This window comes from Rana temporaria, chromosome 6, assembly GCF_905171775.1.
Source record: "Rana temporaria chromosome 6, aRanTem1.1, whole genome shotgun sequence".
NCBI classification, from domain to species: domain Eukaryota; kingdom Metazoa; phylum Chordata; class Amphibia; order Anura; family Ranidae; genus Rana; species Rana temporaria.
In genome coordinates, this window is record NC_053494.1 from 57045411 (window position 1) to 57069834 (window position 24424).

Sequence of the window (24424 nt, forward strand, 5' to 3'; positions counted from 1 at the left end):
ATTGCATTGATGTAATATTGGTAAAAATGAGCATGGATACTTGGATGACTTACACAGTACTGATTCTGCTCACACCATCTGCAGTCTTTTTCATAGGACTGACAGCCGCTCACTTAATCTTCACTTAACTTTATTGATCCCAACACCACTGCACAGGCACCTTCCTTGGCACATTTCAACCCAAGGGCTGAGTTGAAGAGTAATTTCCTTAGAAAATGGGATGGCAATGTGAGGTCAATGTAATAAATCTTTACAGATGCTAGTATCTGCCAAATAGTTTAATATCCTTGGTTCCTTTTCTAGTTTTAGGGTTGGTTGACTACTTTGGACATTCCCAGATTGATTATTATCAAATCTGTGTCTCTCAATGAACAATATAGAAAATATTACACTCATAGTAAAATCCTATTCTTGGAGTACATTGAGGGACACAGCTCCCTTTTTCATTTGGTATTGTTTTTGGCGTGCTTATTACAACTGAGCAGGTATACAGTATATCCTTAAAGAACTTGCCTTCGGTTTTTTATGTGCCTAGCATCTATTTCTCAGGCAGCAGTATAACCCTACGTTGCTTATTATCATCAAAGCTGTCCCTCAATGCACTCAGAGAAAACGATTTTAGGATGAGTACAAAAATCCAAAAATCATTTTTTTCTGGCAATATTCATAATTTACATTTTATTATGATTATTTTAGGCTGAGTTCACACTATTGCGAATCGCATGTCAGGATATTGTGACCAGCTCTCTATGGAGCCGGTTCACACATCTCCAGAGCGGCTCTGGTGCGAATTGCAAAGTAGTCATGTGCGTCTTCTGGTCTGTTTCAGATCCGAATTTGGCTAAAGATTCAGGCTAAAATCAGACATGAAACAGTGAATGGGGATGCACCGGACCCTACGGTGAGCCGCTCCGTGCTGTGGTGTGAACCCAGACTGAAGCTTTGGGGCCTTATGTGCAATGATAATGTCACAAATACAATATGCAATAGAAATCTCACTTCACCACTCTACAGATCAATGAAAAAAGATTTGTATTTACATGCTGTGGGTTACTGTACTGAGTGTAATAAATACAAAAAGCTATGCTGCCACAAACCTGAAAGGTTCAAACTATGCATTTGATAAAATAAATCTGGAAACAAAACACACCCACAGATAAATAATAAATTGTGCTCAAACCTTAAATGTCCTTGTAAAAATAGCATTTAGCCTTTCTCATCCATCCCCTATGCATTCCTATCCAGTCTTTTAGGGGCTGTTCACACCAGTCATATCCATTGCTTTGTGTTTAATGTACCATAACGCACCACAATGGACACAAAAACTGAACCTGCTGCATTTTGCTAACACAGCACACTGCAATGTGTTACTGCATTATTCAGTGTACATCAACAAATGCACATTGTAGAGGTGCTTCAAGTTGCCATTCACAATTAATGGCAATGCAGCACACCAGATATAACATATTGCCACAGCACAGTGGTGTGAAAGGGTCTCTAATGTGAGGACAACCATCACAGAACAATAGAAAGGCACAAGAAGCAATTATTGCAGGGGAGGAGGGTTTGTATATAACCTCAGTTTCTTATAAATCTGTATCTACAGATCATTTTGACACGCAGTATTGACTGAAAATAACATCTACCCACACATTTTTATTTTTTTTAGCCATGTGCTTTTTTCAGTTGCCCAGGTTTGAGACACATTTCCTTTGTATTTGGGACCACAGGGAAGTTATCTAAAACACCTTTAAAATGCTACATAGGTCTTTTGTGATGCAAAATTGCCCTGAGATTTCAGAAGGAAGAATATGTTCTGCAGAACAATCTACAGACTCCACTATGCATTCTGTGACCAATGATGTGGATCTGCAGCTAGCTGGAGGCCAGGAAAGAGAAAGGCCGCAGCCCAGCGGCCACTGATTTATAAGGCTTTATCAAACACAATCGACACACAAAAAATGTTCATTAAATGGCACACAGCAAGTGTTTTATTACTTCTGCTGTGTTAATGTAATTTGAACATATTTTTTGGTATAAAGTAATCTTCTTCTGAATGTCTCTTTATGTTTAATGCTATCTGATGTTGCCGCAAACCCTTCTTAAGAATTTGATTAAGTCCACTTAACAGAGAAAAAAGTAGACACTCATGGGCAGAGTGCTTTGTACTGACAGTGAGTTATACTGGAGTATCTGGGAGTGGCGAATGTGATTTGTATAAGGTTCTGATTCAAAATACTAGCAACTATATAATCATCATAGCGAACTCATGACCACATTATATAAACCCTGTACTTATGTTGACAGATGATCTAAATATGCCTGCAAAAGAAGTTTATGGAGCCCAACCACCCATTGAACTATTAAGACAGTGGATTGACCATGGGCATTGGTATGATAGAAAAGACACTTCAAGGTTGGATATTGTAGATATCCTGTTAATTTCGGCTATGGGGCCCCCCGGTGGTGGAAGAAACGACATTACTGGTAAGAGCGATTTTTTTGCTTAGATTTTTATAAAGATAGTACATCTTTTTAAAGTTTTTATGGGGTAATACATTACCATGATAGCAGTTTGAAGACTTTTATTATAAATAAAGAAATGTTAAAAGCATTTGATTCTAATGTTTTTGGTTATTACTGAAATATTTCTGTATGCACCCGTAACCCATTAGTGTCCTGGTGTAACTGAAACCTTTGTTTACACAGTATAGCCATTGTGTAGCCATTGCACAGTTTCTAATACAATGCAGGTGGTGTACACAGTATCTAATACAGTGTGTAAAGTTTCTACTACACTTCTGGTGGTGTACACAGTATACAATACAGTGTAGCTGTTGTACAGTTTCTAATACAGTGCAGGAGGTGTACACAGTATCTAATACAGTGTGTACAGTTTCTACTACACCTCTGGTGGTGTACACAGTATACAATACAGTGCAGCCATCGTACAGTTTCTAATACAGTGCAGGCGGAGTATTGAGATATATATATATATATATATATATATATAGTCTAAAATATATATATACTCTGCATTCAGTGTAGCCTATATATATACACAGTGCATTTGGTGGTGTATACTTTCTAATACACTTCAGGCAGTGTACACAATATCTAATACAGTGTAGTGTGGTGTTGCAAAACAAAAAATACATCATGTCCGGTAGGCCACCAGGCAGCTAAATTGTACCCACCCTATTGAATCACACCGCAGAGTTCTGCAGGTGCAGGGTGCTGCTGACTCCCCGCTGACTTTTAAAAGTTCCTTGGTGTGGGCCTTTTTCAAAAGGTGTGCAGCAGATCACACTGTTGCTGTTTGAAATCTGTCTGAAGTGCATCAAGCGTGGCCAGAACAGCAGCCACTTGGGCACCACATGCTTGACCAGACATATGACAACCTGCCATGCAGTCCGTTGGCAACAGCACTTGAAAGACCCACATTTTAGAAAAAGGCGGACTTCTCCTTGCTTCTTATCTGGAATCACCAACCCTACTATACCTCCAGTCCTCTCAAAAACCTGCACTGAGAGGAATTGTTAGGTATAAAGCGTACCTGGTAGTAGAGCCTGATTTGCAGAAGGAGACCTGTCTTACAGCCCTGGCTCAGGAGTCACTGGAGTGGGGACAGGGAGCTTGAGAGTGCAGCGAGGTAGGAGTGCCTGGGGTAGTTGTAGTAGCCTGGCACAGTGGCAGGATGATGATCCTCCAGGGATGGCTGGAACTGTAGGCAGCAGTAGATGTGGTTGTAGGTCAGCGACCCAGGAGCTGGCGGGTACAGGAACAGCAGGAAGTTGGAGCAGGGTGAGACAAGCCGGGTTAGGTGTAACACAGAGCAGCAGACAGTAGCAGGGTCAGACAGGCCGGGTCGGAGCAGGTAATAAGTTGGTTGGATACAGGAGACTAAGCGTGGTCAGAGGTACAGGCAAGGTCTGGCAGCAGGTAGGCAAATAGAAGACTGAGCAGGGTCAAAGCAAGCCAAGGTCGGGATTGGAGATATCGGATGGTCAAGCAGAGCCAGGTCGGTACAGGTAACGGATAAACAGGTATGCAGATTACTGGTACAGAGTTGCAGATCAAACAGCAATGCATCATTGCAGCTGCTGGGTTTTTAAAGGCATAATGGCGCCAGGTAGAGCTAATGTGCATGCGCGCACCCGATGCGCATGCATTCGACACGCACCGGTGCACAGGCACCGATAGATGCTGCTGCCTATTCTGCACAGCAGCGCGCATGCGTGCACGCAAGAGCCTTCTTCCCATACCAGCAGGTCCCTGACAGGAATGAAGGTATAGCAATAGGTGTCCCAAGTACTTGCAACCAATCTGCTAGCAGTACACCACCAATTGATTTTAGCAGGCAAATTTCCCTACCCCAGTTGCTGAACCGTTAAAAGAAATTCGGTCTCAGCTATCCTCATGCTCAGCGTCTAAATGCTAGCTTGGCCAAATTGCTAGCACTGCAACTGCTGTTTTTTCAGCTGATAGACTCTGCCACCTTTCGTGAATTTGTGGAATGTGCTGTACCTCAGTGGCAGGTTCGAAAACGCCATTTCTTTTCCCCAGATAGCCATTTTGGCTCTCTAGCGGCACGTGACAGGCAATGTTTTGGCCTTGTTAGACACGGCGGTCAGCAGTAAGTTCATATTACCGCTGACGCATGGTCCAGCAGGTATGGGCAAGGATGTTACCTTTCCTTCAAGGTGCACTGGGTAACTCTGATGGTAGCTGGGAAGGATGCAGGACAGGGTTCAGTGTTGTTGGAGCTTGTTCCGCCACCACGCCTCTAAAATGCTAGTGGTGATTCTGTCACAGCTCTCTCCTTCACCCCTCCTCTTCTTCCTCTATGGCCTCTTCTATAGATTTGTCCTCTGAACCAGCAATGAGCTACTGGCCTATCCTGCATTCAGCGTGCTTTCTGAACGCATATTCAGTGCTGCTGGAGGGTTTATAGGCTCCGGTGATAGGCTCACATTCATAAAAATGTATAAGTTTTGGATCAGCAGCTATCAAGCACCTCATGCTGACGTAACTGATTGAATTTGCTATAAATCTGGGATCCCTTGAAGACTGCCTATGCTGACTATACTATTCCTCCTCAATCTTGAAGATGCTAGCTTCCAACAATATTTTTTGCTTAGGGCACCACCACCATCACCCAAGGCCCAAATTTTCTGCATGTAATTACATTTTTGATATAATATTTCACAGCAGGGCTCGTTCCTGCGCCCAACACGAGTAACTGTGAAGGCCCCCAGTATATAGTGCCCGGGGACCTAGAGGACCCCCACACCAGGCCCCTGAAGGGCCTGGTAATGGACTGGGGGGGGGGGGAACATGCTGTTTTTGTAAATTTTTATTTATATTGCTGGGAGCCGACAATACATTACAGCCGCGAGCAGTTTTATAAATTACATTTTTTTCTTTAGAAATAAAATTTTGCTGTGGTACTGTTATAAACATGGGAAAGATGTGCTACTTTACAGGCAGACTAAGGAGTCAAAGAAGCGCCCCCCCCCCCCCGCCCAGCACGATATTTAAAGAAATATTTCATTTTTTTTTGTTTCACTTTAAGCATTATTAAAAACACTGCTTCCAAAACAATAGCCGTTTTTTTAAACTTTTTTTTGCATTGATGCCCCCTGGAGCAGTACCCGGGTCCCCAAACACTTTTAATGGTAACATTTTTTGCCTGTTCGCATTTTCGGCTCATCCCTAGTAGAGACCTACCCAAAAAGACTTGCAGCTGTAATTGCAGCGAAAGGCGGTTCTACAAAGTTTTGACTCGGGGGCTGAAAACAAATGCACGTCACACTTTTCAGATATTTATTTGTAAAAAATGTGACAACCAATTATCATTTTCCTTCCACTTTACAATTATGTTCCGTTTTGTGTTGGGCTATCACATAAAACCCCAGTAAAATACATTTACGTTTTTGGTTGTAACATGACAAAATGACAAATTTCAAGGGGTATGAATACTTTTACACTGTGTGTATGTGTGTGTGTGTGTATGTATGTGTGTATCTATATATACACACATACATATATATATATATAGATATGTGTGTATCTATATATATATATATAGTTGTGCTCATAAGTTTACATACCCTGGCAGAATTTATGATTTCTTATAACAAATGTTCTGAAAGGAATTTTAGCTCTCCCCTCGTCTACCCAAAACGACACCTTTGTCACTTTGTAAATCATAGGACCAGCAACAAAAAACACTTATTTGTCTGAGTATGATTTAGACAGCTCTTACAATTTACTGTCAAGGTATCTAACATGTCTTATTACATATTAATATGTCCAATCAAGCTTTGAGACACAGTATGGAGATTTATGAGACTTTTATTAGTCAGAGTAAAGGGTAATTCAGAAAGTAATACTACTGTAATTACAGATTTCTTGACACCTATACAATAACCAAATGAAGAGTACGAGACAAAGGTACTATGAAATTACGGTAGTCATTACAAACAAAACACAGCAGGTGCTTGACACCAATACTAAATGTAAATTACAGAAAGGCTAAAATAATAGAGCGTCTACTATTATTCACATTATGTAGTTACAGTATAACAAAACACAGAGGTATGAGGCGCTTTTGTATTTCCATTTAGTATAAAGCTGAAGGCATCCTAGTTTACAAAATTTTTATTTCCATCAAAAACACATTGAATGTGACTTTGTTTGCAGCAACGTGTGCCTTTTTTAATAAAAGTATCTGAAGTTTGAATTGTACTTGTTGCCCAGAGCAACCAGTCGGTGTCACCTTCTACACAGTGCTCTAAGATAATACAGTGCTTCCAAGAAGTATTCACAGTGCTTCTCTTTTTCCACATTTTATTATGTTACAGTCTTATTCCAAAATTGATTAAATTAATTTTACACAAAATTTCAGAAACAATATCCCATAATGACAAAGTGAAAGAAGTTTGTTTGAAATCTTTGCAATTTTATTAAAAATGGAAAACAAAAAAAAAAATCACATGCTCTATACTTTGTTGAAGTACCTTCGGCAGCAATTACAGCCTCAAGTCTTTTTGAGTATGATGCTACAAGCTTGGCACACCTATTTTTGGGCAGTTTCTCCCATTCTTCTTTGCAGGACCTCTCAACCTTCATCAGGTTGGATGGGGAGCATTGGTGCACCGCCATTTTCAGATCTCTCCAGAGAAGTTCAATTAGGTTCAAGTCTGGGCTCTGGCTGAGTCACTCAAGGACATTCACAGAGTTGTCCCATAGACACTCCTTTGTTACCTTGGCTGTGTGCTTAGGGTCATTGTCCTGTTGGAAGATAAACCTTCGCTCCAGTCTGTGGTCCAGAGCACTCTGGAGCAGGTTTTCATCAAGGATGTCTCTGTACATTGCTGCATTCATCATTTCCTTGATCCTGACTAGTCTCCCAGTTCCTGCTGCTGAAAAATGGTATTGGCCAGGTGATGAGCGGTGCCTGGTCTCCTCCAAACATGATGCTTGCCATTCAGGCCAAAGAGTTCAATCTTTGTTTCATCAGACTAAAGAATATTGTTTCTCATGATCTGAGAGTCCCTCAGGTGCCTTTTGGCAAACTCCAGGTGGCTGTCATGGGCCTTTTACTGAGGAGTGGCTTATGTCTGGTCACTCTGCCATACAGGCTTGATTGGTGGAGTGCTATACAAATGTTTTTTCTTCTGGAAAGTTCTCCTCTCTCCACAGAGAAACCATTGGGTTCTTGGCCATCTCCCTGACTAAGGCCATTCTCCCAGATCACTCAGTTTGGGCAGCAGCCCACTCTAGGAAGAGTCCTGGTGGTTTCAAACTTTTTCCATTTATGGATGATGGAGGCCACTGTGCTCATTGGGACCTTCAATGCTGCAGAAAAAAGGTAATTATAACATGTTTGTTATTTAAAAATGAATCTATAATATTACTTTAAGTCTTCAGCTTTCATTGAACTAATACTTGCTGGTCCTGCAGTGGGGGTCTTTATTCAGGCACTTCTATTGTCATGTGATGTCAGAGGGGGTAGGGTCATCTGGTTACATCAGCGGGTGGCCCCACCCTTGCCTATATAACAGCTGCCACAAGGAGGCCTCCCATGTAGGCAGAGTTTTTTATTTAATTAAAAAAACTTTTTTTTTTGTTTTAAGGAATTGTTAAAAACTGTATATTGTGTTTTTTGACACTTTTTTAATGGTTTGGAAGGGGTACAATGTGCCGGATACCAATTCACATAGGTGGGCCAGGATCTGGGGGCCCTCTTGTTAAAGGGGGCTCCAGATTCCGATAAGCCCCCCAACCGCAAACCTCCGCAACCACCGGGACAGGGTTGTGAGGATGAGGCCCTTGACCCTATCCCAATTTTGAGGGCAAGTGGCCTGGTATGGTTCAGGAGGGGAGGTGCTTGCTCATCCCCCCCTTTTCTGGTCTGCCAGGCTGCTTGCTTGGATAAGGGTCTGGTATAGATTTTGGGGGGACCATGGCAATTATTATTTTTTGCATGGAGTTTCCTTTAACCACTTCAGCCCCGGAAAGGATTTACCGCCTTGCTCACCAGAGCATTTTTTGTGATTCTCTACTGCGTCGCTTTAGCTCACAATTGCGCGGTCGTGCCACGTTGTACCCAAACAAAACTGACATACTTTTTTTCCCACAAATAGAGCTTACTTTTGGTGGCATTCGATCATTGTTTTATTTTTTGTGCTATAAACAAAAAAAGAGCGACAATTTTGAAAAAAAAGCAATATTTTTTACTTGTTACTATAATATATATCCCCCAAAAATATATATAAAAAAAAAGAATTTCTTCCACAGTTTAGTCCAATATGTATTCTACATATTTTTGGTAAAAAAAATTGCAATAAGTCTATATTTTAATTGGTTGGCGCAAAAGTTATAGCGTCTACAAAATAGGGGATAGATTTATGGCATTTTTTATATTTATTTTGTTCTACTAGTAATGGCGGCGATCTGCGATTTTTATTGGGACTGCGACATTATGACGGACACATCGGACACTTTTGACACTATTTTGGGACCATTGTCATTTATACAGCGATCAGAGCCACAAATAGCCACTGGTTACTGTATAAATTTCACAGACAGGGAAGGGGTTAAACACTAGGGGGCGATCAAGGGGTTAAGTGTTTCCTAGGGATGTGTTCTAACTGTAGGGGGGTGGTCTCACTACAACATGACAGAGATCACTGCTTCCTAAGACAGGAAGCAGTAGATCCCTGTCATGTTGCTATGCAGAACCGGGAAATGCCTTGTTTACATAGGCATCTCCCCGTTCTGCCTCTCTGTGTCATGATCGCTGGCTGCCAGTCGAACATCAAGTTCACAGGACCTGCGCGTCTGCTAGGTGGCAAATTCAAAGGGACGTACAGGTGTGCCCATTTTCCTGCCCGAGCCATTCTGCCGACGTAAATCGGCGTGCGGCGGTCAGCAAATGGTTAAAATCTATGTCAGATCCAAAGCGTCTGGCATAGATTTGGGGGGGGGGGCCCCACACTGTTTTTTTTTTTTTTTATTTTGGCATGGCGTTCACCTTAGAATCCATACCAGACCCGAAGGGCCTGGTATGGACTGGGGAGGGGGGCCCACGCCAGTTTTTTCATTCATTTTTCATCTATATTGCCAGGAGCCAGAAATACATTACAGCTGCGACCAAGTTTAATTTACATTTTTCCTTTACGAATGTCATTTAGTTGCGGCACTGTTCTACACATCACATAGATGCAGCACTTTGCAGACAGACTAAGGGGGCCTTTTTCTTCAGCGAGGAATGTCCACGTTGATGAGAAGATTGATGTAGCCAAATACAGAGCAATCTTAGAACAAAACCTGTTGGAGTCTGCAAAAGACTTGAGACTGGGGTGGAGATTCACCTTCAAGCAGAACAGCAACCATAAACATACAGCCAGATCTAAAATGTAATGGTTTAGATCAAAGCATATTCATGTGTTAGAATGGCCCAGTCAAGGTGCAGACCTAAATCCAATTGAGAATCTTTGTTCAAGACTTAAAAATTGCTGTTCACAAACGCTCTACATAAAATCTGTCAGAGCTTGAGCTATTTTGCAAAGAAGAATGGGCAAACATATCACTCTCTAGATGTGCAAAGTTGGTAGAGACATACCCAAAAAGACTTGCAGCTGTAATGGCAGTGAAAGGTGATTCTACAAAGTTTCAGGGGGGCTGAATGGACTATGGAACGCTTTACCAACCAGCATCCAAACGGAAGTGAATGACCAGGCCTTCAGAAAAAAACTCAAAACCCATCTATTCTGAAGGCAAAAGATAGTAGGGAATGGATATCAAGCGCCCTGAGGCGATTCAGTTCGCATGTGTTGCGCTATACCAAGTTTTTCACTCGCTCACTCACTGAATACACATGAATGCCACACTTTGCAGATATTTATTTGTAAAAAATGTAATTGAAAAACATTTATCATTTTCCTTCCACTTCACAATTATTTGGTTGGTATATCACATAAAATTCCAATAAAATACATCTACATTTTTATTAATTATAGTATATGTAGTGTGTATGTAACATTTGTGTTGGCTTTGTGTACCAATTAAATTACATGCTGAGGTTTTCTGCTGTGATCTTTAAGCTGCTTCTGAGCTTATGTGTGTGGGCAGGTTCATCTTTGTCCTGCACATTGGGATACCTTTCATGCGGAGTGCGATCATCAATGCCCGGACGTGGCGGAGACTGTGGTCATGTGAAAAATCTAATATTAAGTCAGTTCCCCAACCTAGTCATGTGTCCCATGTCACTACACACTGTAAATTCAGGATTCAGAAGAAGTCTAAAGACTATACAGTGCATCCAGAAAGTATTCACAATGCTTTACCATTTCCACATTTCGTTATGTTACAGCCTTATTTCAAAGTGGATTAAATTCATTATTTTCCTCAAAATTCTACAAACCATACCCCATAATGACAACGTGAAAGACATTTGTTTGAAACCTTTGCAAATTGAATGATTTAAGTGGTTTGACATTGTTCTTAACAACTTTGCAGAATATGGCATAGCCATATAATAAATTAAATATTGCTAAATAAAACGAAACCTCTGTGAACTAGATAATACTGTGTGGTTAAACAGACTTTTTATTAAATATTTTTTAAGAAGGCTACTCTTCCTATATTTTTGTTAAGATATGACAATGTAAAGAGAAGGCAAAAGTGACAGGTTGTTATAAGGATATATTGCTCTAAAATGTTTTCAGTCATTTTACAGCAGCTCGGTAGAGGGATTTTCTACACTGCAGTGAACAGTCATTTTTTACACTTTATTCTGTTTTTGTCCCTTCTTTGTATGGAAAAAAAAATGTCCTCCCCATGGCTATACTTTCGTGCTGTCACTGTGTGCACTAACCACTTTCATACACTTTTGAAGCAATCACTCACTTTGACGTGTGTGCTGTAGTACTGAGAAATAAGTATCTCTCTCTCTGTCATTCTCCTTTACGGTTGGTGATAAAACCAATGGAGCAGCTCTAGTAGTTCCCTGTGTGGTATAGAAGCAATGGGATATTGTGTGCTTCAGAAAACTCTCAAGTACTTTCTCTGACATTTTGTCTCTACTAACTGTTTTTTTCTTCCTTTTGCAGTTCGTTTCACGCGTCACTTGAACGTAGTCTCCATAAATGCCTTTGATGATGAAACTCTAACAAAAATATTTTGTTCTATTGCTGACTGGCACTTCGGCAAAGGATTTGATTTTGCATTCTTAAGGTACTTTTATAATATATATGTATATGGTCTGTTATTGTTTCTATAGTGTTGTACTGTAATTAACTCTTCAAGGATATTGGGGTTGTGTTAGAGACAGGGTTTAGTAGAAGATCTGCACCCTGATAAGCTGACTCCTACAGTATCATGGGAAAGATCTGTTTCCCATAAAATGGCTGTTGGAGCCCTCTATTGCTTTTTCAAGTGCAATCTTTAAAAAAATATCGTAATTTGAATTTGCACTTAAGGACCCATATACTCACTGACACATACAGTAGGTGTCAAACCAAATTATGAGAAACACCACATAAAACTTGGTACGTGGACTTACTAGGATGAATGAAGACTATTTTTCACATCTACGGTAAATAAAGGTAAATATTAAGCAAAGATCATTGATGCACTTCAGTACACACATAACCAAACCTTTGTGCATGGTGAGTTTCTTGAAGTACATTCCATCACAGACTAGGACTGAACCTTCGTTCACTATAAAGGTCAATGGGTGCTATCCTGATTTCAATTACATAAGTCCTAGCACAATCCTGTGTTGAAGTCAGGTTGGTTCCTTGGTTGTACAGTTTTTTTAGTGTGTAAAGAAAATAAGAATCTGCTTCAGTTTGTAAACCTTGGTGGTTATCTATGCTGTATATCACAAAAATGTAAGAAACATGCAACACCTTATTTTCAATGAGCTCAATGAGCTTTAGCTCTCTGAATCCTTATTTAATCCCTGTCCACATCAAACACCTGAGCTTTAACTACAAACATTTATCTCTTTTCAAAGCACAGCAATCTATTTTCATGCTGTAACAATTTCATAAAGCACTTGCTATGAAGCAGTTTGATTTCCCATTTGGTATAAAAATCACTATCTTTCTGGTGTGTGGATATAATTCGAGACAGTGGTATAGAAATGACAATCTAAACACAATTCATGTTTATTACTAGATTCTTTCCAATGTTCAAGGTATAGTAAATAAAAAAGATATGGCAAACTAGAGCCAATAACTGTAGATGTTTAAATTAACCACTTCAACCCCAGAAGATTTTACTCCCTTCCTGACCAGAGCACTTTTTACAATTTGGCATTGCGTCGATTTAATTGACAAAATTTGTGTCCTTTTTTTCCCCCACAAATAGAGCTTTCTTTTGGTGGTATTTGATCACCTCTGCAGATTTTTTTTTTTTTTTTGCGCTATAAACAAAAAAAGCCAGACAATTTTGAAAGGAAACTTTTTTTTACTTTCTGCTATAATAAATATCCCCCAAAAATATGTACGTCAGTTTAGGCCGATATTTATTCTTCTACATATTTTTGGTTAAAAAAAATCGCAAAAAATGTATATTTTGCGCACAAGTTATAGCGTCTACAAAATAGGGGATAGATTTATGGCATTTTTATTATTATTATTATTTTTGTATTAGTAATGGCGGTGATCTGCTATTCTTATCGAGACTGCGACATTGCGTCAGACAGATCGACTCTTTTGACACTATTTTTACTCTATTTTGGGACCATTGACATTTATACAGTGATCAGAGCTAACTGTATAAATGTCACTGGCAGAGAAGGGGTTAAACATTAGAGGGCGATCAAGGGGTTAAGTGTGTTCCCTCAGCGTGTTCTAACTGTAGAGGGGATGGGCTACCACTGACATGACAGAGATCGATGTTCCCGATGACAGGGAACAGTAGATCTCTGAAACACAAACAATCTCCTGCACTCAGGAGTTTAGTCGCTAAGTGGTATAAGAGCCTTCTAAAGGAGTATGGATTGTCTAGAATTTTGCTGCCCTCTACACATCATGGGCCCTAGCCTATTCCCCCCCCCCCCCCACACACACTCAAACACACTGTTATGTGTCAGTGCAGCCAGCGCTCCTGCCTATGACCTTTTTTTTGTGGGGGGGGGGCATTACTGTGGATGTGTGTGGGGGGAGTGGCTAGGACCCATGATGTGTAGAAGGTTTAAGGTATGATGTACTATGTGGCAGGCTCTGTGGGGGTCCACCTAGACATGTGATTGCAAGCACTTATTGAAGGTCGTGGGGAAGTTCTGATATCATTGCTGTGGCTCTGAGGAAGAGGGTTCCCCCTCACAATGCGTAAGCCGTGTTTGATGCAGCCGTGTTTGATGCTGTCTTGTTCCTCCGAGTATTTGGTCCAGGTTGCAGGCATATAGGCATACGTACTACTATTGCGGGTGGATTGACAAAGCCAACAGTAGATCTCTGTCACGTTACTAGGCAGAACAGGGAAATGCCTTGTTTACAGTTCCCTGTTCTGCCTCTCCTCACCGTGATTGCGGGCTGCCGACTTACAACGAGTTAGCGGTGCATGGCGGGCGCATGTGCACCCACTATCCTGCTTTTGGGGACTGACGTACAGGTACGTCGGTTTGTGCAGGCGTGCCATTCTGCCGACGTATATTGGTGAACTTAATTTTTTTTAAGTGTGCACACCCTTAAACTTATTCTTTGAAGCACCTTTTGATTTTCTTTTTTTACAGCACTCTTTTTGGGTATGAGTCTATCAGCATGGCACATCTTGACTTGGCAATATTTTTCCACTCTTTCCAAAAACACTCCAAATCTGTCAGATTGCGAGGGCATCACCTGTGTACAGCCCCCCTCAGATCCTATCCTTTATTGATTTGGATGTATGCTTTGGGTCGTTGTCATGCTGAAAGATGAAATTCCTCTTCATGTTCAGCTTTCTAGAAGAAGCCTGAAGGGTTTGTGCCATCTGGTATGTGGACATGTTCATAATTCCCTCTACCTTAAAAAAGGCCCCTGTTCCAGCTGAAGAAAAACAGCCCCAAAGCATGATGCTGCCACCACCATGCTCCCTGGTGGGTATGGTGTTCTTTTAGTGATGTGCAGTGTTGTTTTTGCGCCAAACATATCTTTTGGAATTATGGCCAAAAAGTTTTATCAGACCAGAACACATTTTCCCACATGATTTTGGAAGACTTCAGATGTGTTTTTGCAACATTTAGCCGGGCTTGGATGTTTTTCTTCATAAGAAAAGGCCTCCGTCTTGCCACTCTACACCGTTCAGATAAAGAATACGGGAGATTGTTGTCACATGTACCACACAGCCAGTACTTGCCAGATATTCTATTCTCCTATTATAGACTCCTATTTAACATGAATTTCAATGTGATTGCTTAATTCTGAACACAGCTACATCCCCAGTTATAAGAGGGTGTCGCACAAATGCAAACACATTATTTTAGTATTTTATTTTATACTCCCCCTTCCCAAAAGATTTCAGTTTGTTTCTCAATTGAGTTGTACAGTTTATAGGTCAAGTTAAAGGTGGAAAAAGTTCTAAAATTACTTATCGTTTCTGCAGTCAACATCCTGCATATACTGTAAAGAGAAGAAAACCAAGGGGATAAAACATGGAACCAAATATGTTATGACTATGGAAACTGCACTAAGTGTCTCAGAAAGGACCACTTTAGCTGGATCCCCACTGTGGATGATAAAACCTGATATAAATGATTAAAACCTGTTATATGCATATAATGGGGTAAATTTGCAGATGTAGGCCACAGTGAAATATCTGACATTTACAAACCACTATTTCTAAATTTTAATTCTAAAATAAATGACATGTCAACAGGGGCATTGCTATGATTGTGAAAGACCGGTGACACCCTTGGGCACTATGAGGAAAGCAATAATGTCACATGGCTACAAGTTCTGCATGCAGGAAGGGCGTGGTTGAATATACAGTGGGGCAAAAAAGTATTTAGTCAGCCACCAATTGTGCAAGTTCTCCCACTTAAAAAGATGAGAGAGGCCTGTAATTGTCATCATAGGTATACCTCAACTATAAGAGACAAAATGTGGAAACAAATCCAGACAATCACATGTCTGATTTTGAAAGAATTTATTTGCAAATTATGGTGGAAAATAAGTATTTGGTCAATATCAAAAGTTCATCTCAATACTTTGTTATATATCCTTTGTTGGCAATGACAGAGGTCAAAGGTTTTCTTTAAGTCTTCACAAAGTTGTCACACACTGTTGCTGGTATGTTGGCCCATTCCTCCATGCAGATCTCCTCTAGAGCAGTGATGTTTTGGGGCTGTCGCTGGGCAACACAGACTTTCAACTCCCTCCAAAGGTTTTCTGGCTAGGCCACTCCAGGACCTTGAAATGCTTCTTACAAAGCCACTCCTTCATTGCCCGTGTGGTGTGTTTGCGATCATTGTCATGCTGAAAGACCCAGCCATGTTTCATCTTTAATGCCCTTGCTGATGGGAGGAGGTTTGCACTCAAAATCTCATGATTCATGGCCCCATTCATTCTTTCATGTACACTGATCAGTCGTCCTGTTCTCTTTGCAGAGAAACAGCCCCAAAGCATAATGTTGCCACCCCCCATGCTTACAGTAGGTATGGTGTTCTTTGGTTGCAACTCAGCATTCTCTCTCCTCCAAACACGACGAGTTGTGTTTCTCACCAGACATTTATTAGACTAAGGCACATAGCCAGGAGACTGAAAAAGTCACATTGTCCTGTTTGTTTTGCTGAATGCTCTGCTGAGCAGAAACCCAACCATGGAAGAGACTTGGTGTGTGTGTGACACACACTTTTACTGGCTGTAGACTATTTTTTATGGCAGCAAGATGAAGTGATCCTCAAATAGGCAACCTCACCAACTGTAATTGATGCTTTGGGAGTTGAGTGCAGGGTGTCAGGAATATGAATCGTACATAGTGCAGGCATCTTGTTTATGCAGCATACAGAGTAGAGGAGACAGGTATTTTTAATGTGGATCCTGCAGGGCTCAGGAGTATGTAGCATATATAGTGCATGGGTCAGGTGCCTGTAATTTGCATAGGGCAGAGGTCAGAAATATGAAATGTATAGCGTGCAGAAGTCAGGTGTATGTAATGTACAGAGTACAGGTTCCAGGCATAACATACAGAGGTCAGAAGTATATACAATTCAGAAAACCGCACCACCTATAATCCTGTATAGACATACACATTGTAAACACATAAATGCACATGCACTATATACAGTAGATATAATTATACACATACACACACACATAAACACATACATTTTATACCCATACCTAGACAAACATTGAATAAACATAAGCACACACATTGTTACACACACTTACACACACATACATACACACACTCAATCACTTACCTTCTGGTGACATGGCTGTCTGTCCCTCAAGCCTCTTTAGTTCCCCATGCTCCCACTCTCTTTTCATCTGGAAAGCATGCAGATGGCAGTGGTGAGGATCACCATGATGGGCGGTGTCCTGTTTAAGGCCACCCTCCTTTATACAACAACTTGTTGGTTAGTCACAAGCAGTAAAGAAATGTCATGGGCAGCAGCAGTGTGGGGACCCATAGAACCAGTCAAGACATGGAAGGCATGTGCCCTGAGTGCCCAGAGCTAGTGATGCCCATGTCATTCAGAATCCCTTTGTGGTAACAAATTAAAGCCCACCCTTCTAAGACTATAGAACATTTCTTATAAGAACAAGAGGTTACAAGGCCTGTAGCAATTATATATAAAGCAGCTTTCACACGCAGAAAGAAATAGGCGATACTTGAAGCCAGTCAGGTGTCCTGCATTCACAAGTGCTGACAAGGAGCATACTGACAGGGAGAAAAAGGCAGAGATGACCTCATCAGGTTGTTTCTGCTCCTTCACTGTCCAGTGACAGTCACAGGCAGCAGAGAGGTGACCAGGTTGTGTTACGTAACTGAAGCAGAGAAAAGTCAGATGTATAGACTGGCCATTCTGTGTGACTTACTCTTGGGAGTCCGGTTTGGTTCCATGGGGCAGTCCTGTGAGGTAGCCGCCGGGCTGCAGTTTGGAAACTGGCAGGGGAACAGAGAGCCTCAGTCCTTGTTTGAAGTTGTCGATAGCCAGAGAGCCAGAGCTGGCAAGGAAAAGCATCTCCAACTGTGATCCTACCACTGCATTGGTAACTCCAGCACTGACCACAGTAGAATTTCAGAAGGGCAGTGAGATGGCTGGTCACACTGTTACTAGTCAGCAAGTGGAGGTTTCCAGTCTCTACGCCAAAAAATAGATGCCTCCTTAGAAACACTTTGCAAAACTAGGCCTTTTTTTTTGTCTGGAGACCAGCTTTTCCATGACTTTTAATTGTACTTTTAACCAATAATGTTGTTTTTTGCAGATCTGGCAAGCTTATGATACAGGCCACCATGGCAATTTACAAAACAGCTGTCGAAAACTTCTTGCCAACTCCATCAAAATCTCATTATGTTTTTAATTTAAGAGACTTCTCCCGGGTTGTGCGAGGAGTGTTGCTGTGTCCACATACACATCTTCAGGTAAGATAGGATGTACATGAGTAAATACACCTTAAATACATTTTTAAATGATCATTTCCAACTCATGCCAGTATAGCTGTACTTAATTCAATTACCATTCTCTTAATATGAGACTATTTTAACATTTAGGCATCATATTCAAAAGCCTAACTTTCTTCAAAACTCACATTAAAATTAGGATTAAAAGTAATAATATACAATTTATTTGCCATACACATACAGTATAAGACATGAAATACTCATACTGTTCAACTCAATGGACTTGTCTTTTTTCAACCTATTTAACTACGTAAAATTACAAACTAACAACGATGTACTGATGATTTTTCTTTTTTGTGTATTCCAGGACAATGATAAATTGATCAGGCTCTGGATCCATGAAGTTTACCGTGTATTTTATGACCGTTTAATTGACCCCGAAGACAGACAGATGTTCTTTAACATGGTAAAAGAGACAACATCCAATTGCTTTAAACAAAGCGTCGACAAGGTATGATTTACCTATGACTTTTTTTTTTTATATATTCTTTTTCAAAATTACGCTGTTTTTTGACGAGGTTCTCATCTGACCTAAGGATTATGTTAAAATGTGGATGGTGGACAGAATTTTCTAAAATACATCATCACTGATACATTGGCCCAGATTCAGGTAGATTGGAGCAATATTTGCGTGGGCAAAGAGCAAAGATTTTTCTCTGCGCCCACGCAAATATTTCGATTTGCCCAGCGATTCACGGAGCAGTAGCTTCGTAAATTGCGCGGGCGCTATGCTAATTAGCCCTGCGTAAGGGCGCCTAATGTAAATGATCCCGCCGGGGGCGGGAATCATTTAAATTAGGCGCGCTCCCGCGCCGAGTGAACAGCGCATGCTCCGTCGGGAAACTTTCCCGACGTGCATTGCGGCAAATGACGTCGCAAGGACGTCATTTGCTTCTAAGTGAACGTGAATGGCGTCCAGCGCCATTCACGAATCACTTACGTAAACTACGTGAAATTTAAATTTCACGAGCGGGAAGCGCAGCTATACTTTAGCATTGGCTGCCCCTGCTATTAGCAGGAGCAACCTTGCGCTAAAGTCGCCGTACGGAAACTCCGTACCTTGCGTGCGCAGGGCCCGCGCAACTTTTGTGAATCGGTGGTAGTATGCAATTTGCATACTATACGCCGATCACAATGGCTGCGCCCCCTAGCGGCCAACGCAAGAATGCAGCCTGGGATGTGAAGGCATAAGGAGGCTTATGTCTGTCAGATCCTAGGCTGCAGTCGGTGTAACGAGGTTCCTGAATCAGGAGCACTCGTTACACCGGAGCAAGTAAGCACTTGCGCCGCGCAACCTATGGTTGCGCGGGCGCAAGTGCTTCTTGAATCTGGGCCATTATATTGTAAACAAAATTCTCTGGCATTTAAGTAGTTAATTGCTTCGGTTGTGAATACATAAATATGTGTAGGCCTCTTGTTCGATGAAGCCTGCCTAGGTTGGATGCATCCTTTTTTGGTGCTTGGTCTCACAGTAATGCGGCTTCATGATGTTAGATATCCAAAAAGCAGACTACACACTGTAGCATGCGTTGTAGCTTGTTTCCATGCATTTTCATCATCCTATTGGGAATCATAGTGCATTAAAATGCACAGAATAAGACATGCCTAATTTTTCAAACCGCACTGCACTACACCACATAGATCTAAACACCTCTTCCGCCCATTGCTTTGATCAACTTCCATTCTGTTTACTTTATCCCCTCTTATCCACAGCTAGGTACTATTCTGTCTACTCTTTCTTCTCTCTTGATCCATGAACAGCATTGGTTTGACCATTCTCCCAGTAGTCTGAATGAGCTCCCTCACTGCCTCCTAAGTCCCTTGTTCCACAATCCGTTACATTTTCACATTCCCAACTCCAAGTATTAAAAAAAAAAAAAAAAAACATAATCATTAAATAGATTAAACATATTGACTGTTGGTTTGCTGCTCTGTGCTGCACAACCCCCTTATGGCACACATTTAGGTCTCAGCTACTGCAGGTCTTACTGGCCACTCTTTGCAACCGCTCTGTGTGAGTTAAGTTCTTCAGTGCTCTATAAACTTAGGTTGATAGTCAGTCAGTTAGATTTTAGGTGCATGCAGTATAATGCCGCGTACACACGACCGTTTTTCGGGTTGTAAAAAATTTCATTTTTTTAATGTCATTAAAAACTATCGTGTGTGGGGTCCAGAGCATTTTTTACAATATAAAAAATGGGCATTAAAAATTTCGAACATGCTCTATTTTTTCCACAACGTTTTTAACGTTGTCGTTTTTAAGGTTGTAAAAAATGGTCGTGTGTGGGCTTTAGCGACGTGAAAAAAACGTGCATGCTCAGAAGCAAGTTATGGGATGGAAGCGCTCGTTCTGGTAAAACTACCGTTCGTAATGGAGTAAGCACATTCATCAGGCTGTAACAGACAGAAAAGCGCAAATAGTCTTTTACAAACACGAAATCAGCAAAAGCAGCCCCAAGGGTGGCGCCATCTGAATGGAACTTCCCTTTTATAGTGCTAGAGCATTTTTTTTTTCACGATTGTGTGTAGGCAAGGCCGTTTTAATGATCGGGTTGAAAAAAACTTTGTTTTTTCTAGACCCTTAAAAACGTCATTTTTTTAGAACCCGAAAAACGGTCGTGTGTACGCGGCATAAGATACTTCTGATCATTCAGAGTCGGGTGCAGTTCACCTATAGTTTCTTTAACCTGTTACAAGCTGTTTTTGCATTCCCATTGATTTGTATGGGGAGAAAAATGGTGGCACTATCGGATCACAAAACGCACACATTTTCAGATTTTTAAAAAAAAATCGTTAGATATTTGACCATGTATGGCATGCCTACGATGCACTAGCACTGCAACAATTTTTTGCTTTACATAAAGGACTAAAAGCTGACTATTGTAAGCACCCCTACCAGTGTTAAATGGCGTGTCTCAACACTCTGGCCCCTTTTGCTGAAAATAATGTCAAATAAGTAAGAAAAAAAAAGAAATGCAGCCACTACATTTAAAGATTGGTAAGCTGCAATATATTACTTTTTTGCTTTTTGGATTTAGATACGCTTTAACTGCAGTTTAGTAATCAGAGGCATTCAGCACCTGGCATTGTGATGTGACTGGGGAAATTGGTTTAAAGGTCTGACTGCAAGTCCATTGGTAGGTAACACAGTTGAGAATTATGTTTTTCAACCAGTCCTCTGGTGATAAACTTGATATAGCTGTTGTAATTTTATCACTTCAATAGAAAATCCCCAAAGAAGAGTTTTTTTTTAAATATAATTTTGTGAGAGTATGCAGAGAAATGAAAATCTTCCCTTTGTATATCTGTGGCCAGCTGTGCATTCAGAACCTCTGGCGTATGGCACAGTCACAACCTAAATGATCAATTTATCCAAATTGCATACAGCTGTCTTTTCTAGCATCATATCCAAGCTACATGAGGAACAATTTGTTTTGAAGTTTAGCAAAAGCAGGTAAATGATTTGCTAAAAAAATGTACTTTATCCTATGGATGTTTGTGATTTGTTTAATGCACTGTGACAGTGGGATGGACATTCTGAACACACCTACCATATTTGCCGGGGTATAAGGCGACGGGGCGTATAAGATGACCCCCTAATTTTCCAGCTAAAATGTTGGTTTTGGGATATACTCGTCGTATAAGATGACCCCCTTTCCCCCCTCACTGTGCCATTGCCTCACCTCACTGTGCCATTGCCTCACCTCACCTCGCTGTGCCATTATTTCTAAGAGGTACTTTTCTTTTTTCATATACCAGGGATGGTGGCAATGTTCATGCCAGATTGTTGGGAGTATACTTTTTCACCTCGCTGTGCCATTGCCTCACCTCACCTCACTGTGCCATTGCCTCACTTTACCTCACTGTGCCATTGCCTCACTTTACCTCACTGTGCCATTGCCTCACTTTACCTCACTGTGCCATTGCCTCACTTTACCTCACTGTGCCATTGCCTCACTTTACCTCACTGTGCCATTGCCTCACTGTGCCATTGCCTCACTTTACCTCACTGTGCCATTGCCTCACCTCACCTCACTGTGGCATTGCCTCACTGTGCCATTGCCTCACCTCAACTCGCCGATCTTTATTCCTTTATGCCTGGCACAGTGAGTCAGACTGCGGGCCTCCATTTTTTAAAAGCCGCGCCTCCTCCTCGTGCTGTTCCATGATAGGCGGAACACTCAGTTTCCCAAAAGAGCCTGTGTTCAGTGTTCCGCCTATCATGGACATCCTCTCATCCGAGGCCAAGGACGAGATGATGTCCGGCGTATAAGACAACCCCCGATTTTTTAGCCATATTTTTCAGTGTAAAAGGTCGTCTTATACGCCGGCAAATACGGTAATACATTTTTGTAAACCAGATTTCCGATCCATCCAGGCTGATTTGGTTGACGCTGTTTTTTTTTACTTTTAGGAAAGTATACAGTTAATAGGATTTACTTGTATGCTTTGATCTTTATTCTCCAGGTTCTAAGCCACTTGGCACCTACAGGAAATGTGGTTGATGACAATATTAGAAGCCTCTTCTTCGGAGACTATTTTAAACCTGACAGTGATGTTCGAGTATATGATGAAATCACTGATCTGAAGCAGCTGACAAATGTCATGGAATACTATCTGGATGAATTTAATAATGTCAGCAAAGCACCAATGTCCTTGGTAATGTTTAAGTTTGCTATAGAACATATCTCAAGAATTTGTCGGGTGTTGAAACAAGACAATGGCCACTTGCTGCTGGTCGGAATTGGTGGAAGTGGGAGGCAGAGTGCTACCAAACTGGCCACTTTCATGAACTCCTTTGAGCTCTTCCAGATTGAGATATCAAAAAACTACACGCTAAATGAATGGAGAGATGATGTGAAGAAAGTTATGTTGCAAGCAGGTGTGGCGGGCAAGAGCAGTGTCTTTCTGTTCTGCGATAACCAAATCAAAGATGAAGTGTTTGTAGAAGATATCAACATGCTGCTGAATACTGGGGATGTCCCTAATATCTTTCCAGCAGATGAGAAGGCAGATATAGTTGACAAAATGCAGTCCATCGCAAGGACAGAGGGGAAGAAAATTGAAGCAACTCCTATGGCTATGTACAACTTCTTCATTGAGAGAGTCAAGGCCAATTTACACATTGTGTTAGGTAAGAACACAGCAATGTTATCTTACTCCAACATATCTAATATGTACAGTGATGCTAAAATTAAATACTTTAACAATGTTTCCAGATTATGTTTTTTTTTTATGAATGTTGTTCAGGTTGATCAAGATTTTTGTGCACTCTTATGCCCCATACACACGATTGGAAATTCTGACAGCAAAAGTCCGATGTGAGCTCTTGAACAGAAATTCCGACCATGTGTATGCTCCATCGGAGCATACACAAAAAAAAAGATTGAGAGCTGGAAAAGAAAAGATTGAGAGCTGGAAAATCTGATCGTCTGTAGCAATTCCGATGCGCAAAATTCCGACGCATGCTTGGAAACAATTCAACGCATTCTCAGAAGCATTGAACTTCATTTTCTTGGCTCGTTGTAGTGTTGTACATCACTGTGTTCTTGACGGTCAAAAGTTCAGAGAACTTTTGTGTGACCGCGTGTATGCAAGCCAAGCTTGAGCGGAAATCCGATCGTGTGTACGCGGCATAACACACTTTTTCCAGATTTTTATTATACAGTATACAATCTTTTTATAACATATTCCCTAAGTAAGAAGGGCAGCACGATGTAAAACCTTCGACTTGGGCCCCATGTAAACGGGACGCTGCTAAACGTACGTTCAGAGGCAGTTGGCCGCTTTTTTCAACTGCCTTTGAACTCATTTAATGTTATCCTATGTGACCATGTCTTGTTTATTGCTGTTTTTAGGCAGTTGCGTTTAACAGTTTCTTTGAAAGCAAAAAAATGGGTTCAGACACCGAAGATTTCCACTTTTTCAGATGCCAAACGCGACTAAACACAGTAACCCGCGTTTAGCAGTGTTTTGTTTATAGGCCATTTAAAAAAATATATATATGTTTTTTAAACGCTTCTAAACAAAAATGCGGCAAAACACCGCTAAACACGGCATGTACACGCGGCAAAACGGACGTTTTAAATGTGGGTTACTATCTGTCAAGTTAAATCGTTCAGGAGCAGTTGTAAAAATGTCACTTGTATATGAAGCCTTAGAAGGACATATTTATGAAAAAGGTGTAAAGTGTAAAATTTAGATGCTATCGGGTTACTTGGTGCCCAACTCCAAACTTTCCTTCCTTGAGGCCCCTGGCAGTACTTTGTGCTTTTTTCCAGATATTTTGAGGCTG

At 41.1% G+C, this 24424-nt stretch overlaps 1 protein-coding gene across 1 annotated transcript in view; it reads left to right on the top strand.

Annotated features, from left to right (window-relative positions):
• DNAH3 (dynein axonemal heavy chain 3) overlaps positions 1 to 24424 on the top strand; it is a 483492-nt gene that overhangs the window by 335761 nt on the left and 123307 nt on the right. Inside the window, exons 43-47 of the mRNA XM_040356847.1 lie at positions 2308 to 2487; positions 11622 to 11745; positions 17934 to 18090; positions 18437 to 18580; positions 22597 to 23263. Coding sequence (XP_040212781.1) covers positions 2308 to 2487; positions 11622 to 11745; positions 17934 to 18090; positions 18437 to 18580; positions 22597 to 23263 — 1272 coding nt within the window. The remainder of the gene's footprint in view (positions 1 to 2307; positions 2488 to 11621; positions 11746 to 17933; positions 18091 to 18436; positions 18581 to 22596; positions 23264 to 24424) is intronic.